The 9,638-nt window shown below is 58.6% G+C and overlaps 1 protein-coding gene across 1 annotated transcript in view; it reads right to left on the bottom strand.

The window, feature by feature from the left end:
- The window catches only part of BPIFB2 (BPI fold containing family B member 2), a 16,655-nt gene extending 9,847 nt beyond the window's left edge, over positions 1-6,808 (bottom strand). The window contains exons 1-5 of the mRNA XM_040638667.1: positions 6,685-6,808; positions 4,133-4,226; positions 2,666-2,770; positions 1,656-1,802; positions 761-821 (exon numbers count right to left, since the gene is read on the bottom strand). Of these exons, the coding sequence (XP_040494601.1) occupies positions 761-821; positions 1,656-1,802; positions 2,666-2,770; positions 4,133-4,226; positions 6,685-6,808 (531 nt within the window). The remainder of the gene's footprint in view (positions 1-760; positions 822-1,655; positions 1,803-2,665; positions 2,771-4,132; positions 4,227-6,684) is intronic.
- Positions 6,809-9,638: the final 2,830 nt, after the last annotated feature.

Genomic DNA, 9,638 nt, shown 5'->3' with positions numbered 1-9,638 from the left:
GCCCCCCCCCCCCCCCCCCCCCCCCCCCCGCCGCCAGCCCGCGGGGGAGGTTTGCTCTCTGCGTGACAGGTGCGGAATCGGGGCAGAGGGAGGTTAGGTGCGGAATCGGGGCAGAGGGAGGTTAGGTGACTCATCCATGTACCCCAGCTGGGAAGGAGGGGACCAGGATTCAAACCCAGGCCACACCTGGCTCCCATGCCCATGCTCTTGTCCACTTTCATTTTGTCTCTTTTCATAAGCCACATGGCCCCTGAAAGCACCGCCCCGTCCCCGTCCTCCAGCCCGGAACTGGGGCCGGCCCAGGAGCATGAGTCTCCCTCCCCCGAACCCCTCCCACCCCAAACCCACCCTTACATGGCCTCTCCATCACTGCCCTGGACCCTCGCCCCAGTCTCTTCCCTGCCCTCATGGAAGAATGGAGAAGCTCCATGAAGGGCCTTCTATTTTTAAAAAAAAGCAATAACAGGGGCGCCTGGGTGGCTCAGTTGGTTAAGTGTCTGCCTTCGGCTCAGGTCATGATCTGGGGATCCTGGGATCGTGCCCCACATCGGGCTCCCCGCTCAGCAGGGGAGTCTGCTTGTCCCTCTCTCTCTGACCCTCCCTCTGTTTGAGCTCTCTCTGTCAAATAAATAAAGTAAATTTTTAAAAAATTTAAAAAGCACGAAGAATCCCAGTCTCTCCCCTGCTTACAAGCCCCCATTCACCCACCACGGCTCCTGGGGTCAGAAGGCCCTCCATCCCGGGACAGCGGGTCCTTTACCTTATTCCGTAGCACAGCTTCGATGTGCTTCTGCACTGGGACCAGCAGCCCAGGGGCCACGCTGAGAGAGAGAGTGAGAGAGAGACAGCACTCCTGAGCTCCGGGTCACGCATTCGGGCCCGTTTCTCCTGGCAGAGCCACCGTCTGAGAGAGAAGCGTCTCCCCTGAGCCAGGGGGCCAGCGAGTCCCATTCCACATATTGCCATGTGCCGGACACAGTGCCAGCACCATCATCCCCACAGATGAGGAAACCGAGCCTCAAAGAAGAGGTCATTGGTTTCGGGATTTGGAAGTGGCCAAAACGAGATAATGAGGCCAGGCGTGGGGGAGATGGAGAAGACGTTGCAAAGGCCGGACTCGGCCACGTTCTTGGCCAGCTGGCTTCATGGCCACTCTGAGCCCAGTGACTGGGGGTGCTTCCTGCCTGGGCTCCAATTCTCTGGGACACAGCCAGTAAAGTGCCTTCCTCATTCTGTGCCTCAGTTTCCCCTCTGAACAATGGGAGATAGGTCTAAGTTGTTTCTCAGCAGGGATCCATAGGAAACTATGGTACCTAAGGGTTTCTTAAAGTTTTTATTTAAATTTCAGTTAGTTAACCTACAGTGTAATATTAGTTTCAGGTGTATAATATAGCGAATCAATACTTCCATACAACACCCAGTGCTCAGGACAACAAGGGCTGCAGGGGGGTGAGGGTGCAGTAGAGGGGACATGGCCTCTGGCTTGCACACTCTCTGTGTGACTTTGGGCCAGTCCCTCCCCTTTCCTGAGCCTCAGTGTCCTCGGCCATGGAACAGGTGTGATACTGGGGGTCTCCAAGGCCCCTCGTGGCTCCGGAAATGGCACCCCAGCCTTGGTGCCGGCTTCTGCAGCCCTGCCCCCTCCAGGCACTCACCCGCCACTGCCCTCAAACACCACGGCGCTGCTGAAGAGCGGGAAGCAGGCAGAGATGCTGACCACGGGGGTCCTGATGGAGCCCTGGGCCACGCGGGCGTCGGCCAGCAGTACCACGGGCAGCGTCAGCTCCAGGGGCTCTGGGACTCTGCAGGACACCGCGGGACACTGTTCCTGAGCCCCAGCGGCACTGCCCAGCAGAGCCTACCCTGCGAACCGCCCCCCGGCCTGAGCCTGCCCTCCACCTGACACAGGCAGGACCCCCACTCAGTGTGAGACGGCCCCCCTGGGACGTGCTCAGGGCCCTCCAAACTCCGCTCGGGGTCACAGACGTTGCAGAAGATGGGTGTGGAGTCTGGCTTCCAGCACCCTCTCACTGTGAGACCCTGGGCCGGTCACTCTCCGTCCTGAGCCTCAGTTGCCTCTTCTGTCGAATGGGCATGAGAGTGACGGCACCTCTCCCTCAGGGCTGTGCTGAGCTCTCTGTGAGGCAGCCGTGTGCAAGTGCCCGGCGCGGAGCCGGCCCCCAGTGAGGCTCACACGGTGGCAGCACGGAGCGCGAATCCAAGAGATCCCTCCGAACGCCCGGCCGATCGTTTGGAAATCAAACACGTTCGGAGTGACGGGGACACAGAAATAATTCCAATGGCGACATTTACTGAGCACCTACTCTGTGCCTCGCACTGGGGAAGGGCAGGTGTGATTTTAATTACAGCGTGGAGCCGTTTGCTGCATCCCCCAGGGCTGTGCTGCGGACTCTCACCCCACTTCGCAGAGCGGGAGACTGAGGGCTGCAGGGGGGACCCCGCCGCCCGGTTACACAGCTGCGGAGCAGGGCCCAGGGTCTCAAATTCTCACTGTCTCCCTCCCCTACGGGAGGGCGGGAAAGAGCACTGGACAGGGAGTGCTTGAGTGCGGGACCTGGGAATTGCTAGCCGCTCTCCCCTCACTCTGCCCCTCGGAGCCTCCCTGAAAATCCTTTTGCCCACCCCCGTCAGGAGATTCACTCACCGGAAGACCTGGAAAGTAAAATTGGCTGCTACCAACATGCGCACCCCAAAATCGGCAATGAATTTCAGATCGAATTGGGGCACATGGATATCCAAAATCTGGATCCTGCAGGGTGGGAATGGAGGTGACAGGGTGGCCCCCATTAAACCTTGAAATCAACTCTGGTGCGGGTGTTATGAGCCATATCCACACTGTCGATGTTATGAGGAAGGACTCTGACTATTGGACCATAGAATGAGGAAAAGGTAGTGAGTTCTCCACCCTAGGGGGCATGCAAGCCATTGTTGGACAACCAGCTGGCAGGGAAAGGGTGCAGAGAGGATTCCCAGCCTGGGGCAGGAATTGAGGGAGATGATTGTTGGGTCTTGGAGGGATTTTAGTTTCTGACAGAGGGCGGGGACTCTTGGAAGGTGGGACGCAGAGAGGGCAGAAATCCCCTCTGTAGCATTCCAGTCAACAGCTTAGGCTGGTGGGGGACAGGAAACTCATTCCCTTCCAAGCTGCCTATTCTGATTGCTAAGTACTTTCTAAGTAACTTTTAAATGAGTCATCTTTTCCCCTACACCATAGCTGGGGGTGGGAATTCAGACACTACAAAATGATATAAATTTGAAAAGTCACATCAAAACTCCACCCTCAAACACTCTCACTGTTGGCACTTAGTGGACATCTTCCTGTGACTCTGCGACACAGGCCGACCTGCTCCTTTTCACTCGACAGCCACCTCGGATGTATTCCCACTTCTGCAAACAAAGACACTCAGTGCTGTTGGCCAACAGCCACGTGTGGCCAACCCTAAAGCCCTGAGGAATCCTCGACTGTTGGGTGTGTCTGCGTCGTTCCCTGTTCACCGTCGGCCAAGGGCAGGACCCCAGCCCCACCCTCGGGGCCTCGCGCTGGCGGCCTCCACACCAGCTACCGGTTTGTCCACACGGTGTTTTCAAGTTTCAGATGTTTTTTAATTAGTTGCCATCATTCAAAACTGGATAGATTTTAAATATATATATGACTTCTCTTGGGAATCCAGAGATCCGGCAATAGTGAGTCCGTTCCCACATGGTGGGGGACAACTCACCCGGCCCCTGGATCTGAGTTTGAGAGGGCCCCCATCTCCCTCTGCCTTTGAGTCTCTGTTCATTGCAGGGGCGTGGGGGGGGGGCTGCTTAGGCTCAGGCTCGTGTCTGAATTCAGTGTCTTATTTTTGGAGAAAGTAGCCATGGGTCCTGCCAGCCCTGAGGACCCAGGAGCTAGAGTCTTGGCCCCTGGGGGCAGAAATCCACTAATTGAGAGGCACCAGCCCCCCGCCCATGTCTCCACCTTTGTCCCACCTCCTCAATCATCTTGTGACCACTCACTTGCAGGGTGGGAGAATCTAACCAGGTGAGGGAAGCCCTCGTCTAGCTGGTGGGAACACTCGCCTACACGTGGGGTACTCATCGAGCGGGCTAAAGCCTTTCCCCCACTCACCTGGTGGGCTGGTACACCTCTCCATTCCAGTCCAGGAAGTACGGGACTGTGACCTGCAGGGCCTGCTGGAGAGGGGCTTTCCCGATTTCCGACACTGTGGGGCCAGAGCAGGGTAAGGTCAGTCTGCCCTCCGGGGCCACGGAGCAAGACCACACCACCTACCACCATCCGCCCCACATCTTGGGCAGAGCAGACTCAGAGACTTGCCCACAGGCGGGGACAGGGCAGGAGTGACAGCTGGTTCCCCGTGAGCCCATCGCACATGCAGTACTCACACCAGGCCCCGCCAGGCATGCCTTTCCTCTCTTGCTTCTGCCTTTCCAAATCTTACTTGTCTGCCCCACCCATCAAACACAAGAACATCCTTGCCCTATTGTAAGACTCTGATCAGATGCCATCTCTTCTAGAGCCCGGTAGAGTGGGGCATTTCCCGGTAGAGTGGGGCAGAGGGTGGGGGTGCTGTTCTGGGTGGCCGGAGGTTGAGGACTCTGGAGTCCCTCGGATTCTGGATATAAATCCCAGCTCTGCTGCTCACTCTCGATGTGGCTGCTCTGTGGCTCAGTTTCCCCTTCTGTAAACTTGCGAAGATTATGATGGTACCCGTCCCATAATGTCTTTGTAAAGCCTCGGTGCACAGTAAATGATAGCGCTTACTGTTGCTACTTGTTCGTGTAATAATCATGACTGTCACTTCTCCAGCGCTCCCTTCGGGCCAAGCACTGTTCTGAGTGACGGAGTTACTCACTGTGCCCGCTTTACCGAGAAGTGAAGACACCTGGCAAAGGGGAAGTTGGATCGGCGGAGGCACCTGGCGCCCCAGCCCTTGGACTTCCTCACGCACCTGTGCTGCCAGGCGAGGGAGGTGCTAATTAAACAATCCGATGTGAGGGGAATGAAGACGAGAGGTAATGCGGCTGGAAGGGAGCACCAATGAAGAGTCCAGAGGCCTGACCTTCACTCAGACTCACTGTGGGAACGGGCAAGTCACTGCACCTCCCTGGGCCTTAGTTTCCTCAGACCTGGAGCAGGGAGCCACTGGTCGCTATGTTCTCGATACCCCTCTCCAGCCTGGCCTTCTGTGGCTGAGGCAAGACTCACACCCAGGCACCTGGACTCTATCTACAGTGCTCCCCTGACACCGGGCTTAAACGCAGGGAGTTGTGAGATGGGATTGGGAAAGTGCTCTGAAAAAGCTACCCAGCCCCGCCTTAGAAAGAGGTGTGTGCGGCCTGGGCCTCCCGCTGGATTTCCACCAAGAACACAGGCAGGTGTGCCTGGGATGGCTCTTTGGGGACAAAGGAGCCTCACAGAGGACGGGCAGGGGGAGGATGGCCAGTAGGCCTCGTGTCCCTGTGTGTCACTTCCGTGAATGGCTCCATGTGTCAGGTGCAGACTAACACGGGTCACTGACCCCTTTCACCGCCTGCCTCTCTGTCCGGATACAAGGTCCTGGAGGCTGTGTAGGCTCCACGGGGACACTGCTGCCTCAGTGCTTCGTGGCCTGGGCCACTGAAAATCTCTTCTATGGCCTGACCTGAGTGTCTCACACTGTGATCTGAGTTTGGTCCGGTCTTGGGGGAAACAGCTTCTGATTTCTCACCCTTGACCCAGCTTTGGTGGCATTCCTGGGGATGTCTGGGGGACGCTTTTGTCCCTCCCTGGGCCTAGGTTTTCTCATTGTGCCTTCCTCGGGGAATGGGGCAGGTCTTAGAAGGATGGGAGGGGGCACCTGGGTGGCTCAGCCGTTAAATGTCTGCCTTTGGCTCAGGTCATGATCCAGGGTCCTGGGATCGAGCCCTGCATCGGGCTCCCTGCTCAGCGGGAAGCCTGCTTCTCCCTCTCCCACTCCCCCTGCTTGTGTTCCTTCTCTCGATGGCTGTCTCTCTCTCTGTCGAATAAATAAAATCTTAAAAAAAAAAAAGGATGGGCAGTGTCAGGATAGAGACCCTGCCCAAGGGGACCCAGGGCGGGGCTGGTCTTCTCCGTGTGCCCCACAGAGCTCTAGCTCTGGGACACCCCCTCCAGTACTGTGCTAGACCCCTCCCCAGCGTGCACGTGCACCCACCGACCCTGGCAGGCACGCGCGCATGCATGCCCCCAGGGAGAGCCGCCGCACCTGTGTACACACACCCAGGCACGGACCGTGGCACCTGCATGCACGCATGGTGGACGTGGTTAGACTCCCTCCCCGACACTCAAGGACACACATGGGCACATCTCACAGAGGCACACAAGCAAAAGTAGTCACTCAAACCAAGCCACGCCCACACCACGGGGGGCACGCTAGCACCATCACGCACGCGCGCACGCATGGTGGACATGACTACACTCCCACGCATGCGTTCACTTTTTAAGTGTTTGCTGAGCAGCACTTTGTCAGACCTTGCCTGGGGGCCAGGGACACAGCGGCACATGAGATAAAATCCAGGTCCTCGTGGGGCTTCTGGGGTCACACACACACACACACACACACACACACACACACACACACGGGACGGTGCGCGCGCTCGCGCGCAGACACCCACGGGATAGGCCAGCGGCACGTCTCTTACCGTAGCTTAGCACGGCCTCGTTGAGTCTGACCACGGTGCCCGGCAGGGAGGTGCCGACCACGGGCAGCAGCAGTGCTAGCAGCAGACCCAGGCCGTGTGCCCGAGCCACGGCTGTCCTGGCCATGGCCCCCCAAGATCTGTGGGCTGGGGTAGGGACAAGCATCATCAGAGAGCTTCTCCAGAATGCGCCCCCTCCGGCTGCTTGAACCCCACCCCAGCCTGGAGGTCGCAAGCCCTGCGTGGTGATGCCGTCCCTACCCGAGACCCCCCACACATCAGTGCTGCGTCTCTGCATTGGGAAGGACCCCGCCTGCTTCCTCAGGAGCCACGGGGAGATTTGGTCTGGAAGCAGGCCCCAAGACCCAGAGAAGACGTGGCCTTGCCTAAGGCCACACGGCAAACTAGGGGTGGCTAGAGGACCCAAGCCATGCCAGAGCGGGAGGACGAGGTTCCTGGGTAGGGAGACTGAGAGCCGCTTCCTGCCCGGAGGATAGAGCCTGGGCCCACCACCCCGAGGCCCAGAGCTGTGTTTCCTGATGCCAGGAGTCCAGCCCATGTGACCGCCCATCCTAGCGGCCCCATTGTTCGAACCCAGCCGGGGGAGGACCCAGGGGGGCTCCTAGCCTCATCTCATCCTGTACCAGGTGAGGAATGTCCTCAAAGCAGACCTCTGCATGGCCCCCCAACCCCTCCCAGCCCAGCGGACGGATCTGCATCTGACTCGGGCTTGAGGGGCCACTGCTGAGATGGGCTTAATGGAGGCCCAGCAAAGTGGCACTTGCCTGAAGTCAAACCAAGACCAGGGATGGACCCTTCCGGAGAAGGCGGTGGCAAGTAGTATGCCCATTGAACAGATGGGGAAGTCGAGGGTCCTCCCTGGAGGAGTGCCAGCCCCATCCCCATTCCTACCTCAGGTGGTTTCCTGGGACAGGTGGATTCTCAGCCCCAGCCAAGGCCTCCTGAGCCCCTGGCAGGTGTCGAAGCTGCTTTATGAGGCTCCCAGGTGTGCAGGGCCCACTGTGAAGGGACCCAGGGAGGGGCGGGTTTGCCTGTGGTTGCAAGTGTTTTCCTTGCAAACACGGCCTTTGCCAAAATGTTTCATCCCATGTGTGTGGTGGGGCTGCCACGTACCCAGGCTGCTGCCAACGGCTACAAGACCCTGGGGATGGGCCGCTCCGGGGCCTCCTAGGCCAAGACATCTCTGGAAAGAGGACTGCTCTTCAGGGGACCCCCTCATCACCCCAGCCAGGCCTGGCCAGGCCCAGGAGGACGTGGATGCCCCAAGTCAGGGGGATGACTCACTAACCTCTCGGGCCTGGCGCCCCTAAGCTCCCCCAGAAACGTGACGGTTTTAGGAGGAGCTGGAGGCTACCCGAGCCCCAGCCCCAGTCACTGACGGAGCCCCGCTCCTGGTCACACACGGAACCTTGACTCAAAGGGCAACGGACGAGAGGGCGTGTGGCCGACCCGGTCCCTGCCGCTTCACACCGCAGCCTCCCTCCAGATGCCTATTGCTCACAGTCGACGCAGCCATCGTCCCTTTCCGCGTCACCGGCTCCAGCCCGCGCCCGGCTGCCTGCGGCCCGAGCAGCTGTGCGTGCACATGCGCCTCGTATGTATGTGCGGATGGGGTGTGTGCGGTCACGCACAGGCATACGCGTTCGGTGCTAACGACTAGCATCAGAGGAAAGTGCGTGCGAGTGTGTACGTGAAGTGGCCGTGTCAGCGTGTTGGCTTGTGTGACCTGCCCGTGTGCGTGAACCCACATGAGTGCAGGTGTGGGAGTTTTGTGTATAGTGTGCGTATGTGGGCTCGGTACGCTGAGTGTGTCTGTGTGTGTGTGGCGTTAGGTGCGTGTGTGTGAGTAGTTGGCTGTTTCCTGGCATGAGCGGGGCGGGGGTGTGTATGCGTTTGTGCATTTACTGTGCGCGGGAAGTGATAGCGTAACCGTAGGGAAAGCCCACCTGTTCCTCTGCATGACTCAGCTGGGGTGTAGGCACAAAGGACTCGGAGACTTCTCCCACTCCAGAGCCCTTCATGGCTCCCACTGACTCCACACCAGTACCAGGCCCAGAGCCCAAGCCCACCGTGTACTGGATCCCCACTAGTGCCCACAGAACTGCCAGGGACCACAGACACCAGCAAGCCCTCCCCTGAAAGCACAGAGCCCCCCCTGCCCTGTTCGTATGCCAGAGGCTCCCTCACATCCCACTCCTGGCCTCCTGGCCCTCACTGCAGCCGGGGCAAACAGCGGACTCAGTGGAAAGGGGCACAAATATTGACCAAAGCCACTCTCAGTGTTTGCTCTTGGCATGAACGCTTCCTCTTCCTCGACATACCCAGCGCTGGGCATATTGACTGACGGCCAGTGGATACAAAGGAGGGAGATTCTCACCAGCCCCTTCGGCCCACAGCAGCAGCCAGCATGGTTGGATGAGCACCTGCGACGTGCGAGGCGGTCTGCCAGCCACTCCCTCCTCCCCAGGGGTGGGAGCCGGTTCGGTTCGCCCTCGGAGCCGGTGCCCGGGACATAGCAGGGGCGCAGTTAGTATTTGTTGAATGAAGGAATGAATGGATGAATGGACAACTGAAAGACCCTTGTACCAAGTCTAGTGGCAGCATTTCAGGGCTCCCCCTTCACCGAGTATTCCCAAGGGGTGCTGTCTTCGTTTCCTATCGCTGCTCTAACAGATTATTACAAAACACAAGCCTATCATCTTATTTTTCAGGAAGTCAGAAGTCCAACATCCATGTTGCTTGGCTGAAATCAAGGTATTGGCAGGGCTTTGTCCCTTTCTAGAAACTCTAGGGGAGGGTTCGTTTCCCTGCCTTTTCCAGCTTCCAGAGGCTGTTTCACGGTCTGCCTTAAGGCCTCGTCACCTTCAAAGCAGCAAGTTGGGCTGAGGGTTCCTTATGCTGCCACCCACGTCCCTTCTGCTTCCCTCTTCCATTTA

The sequence above is a fragment of the Ursus maritimus genome, unplaced genomic scaffold (assembly GCF_017311325.1).
Source record: "Ursus maritimus isolate PB19 unplaced genomic scaffold, ASM1731132v1 scaffold_22, whole genome shotgun sequence".
Lineage (NCBI taxonomy): Eukaryota > Metazoa > Chordata > Mammalia > Carnivora > Ursidae > Ursus > Ursus maritimus.
The sequence above is the reverse complement of the archived record's forward strand: the minus strand, read 5'-3'. Positions and strand labels throughout refer to the sequence as shown.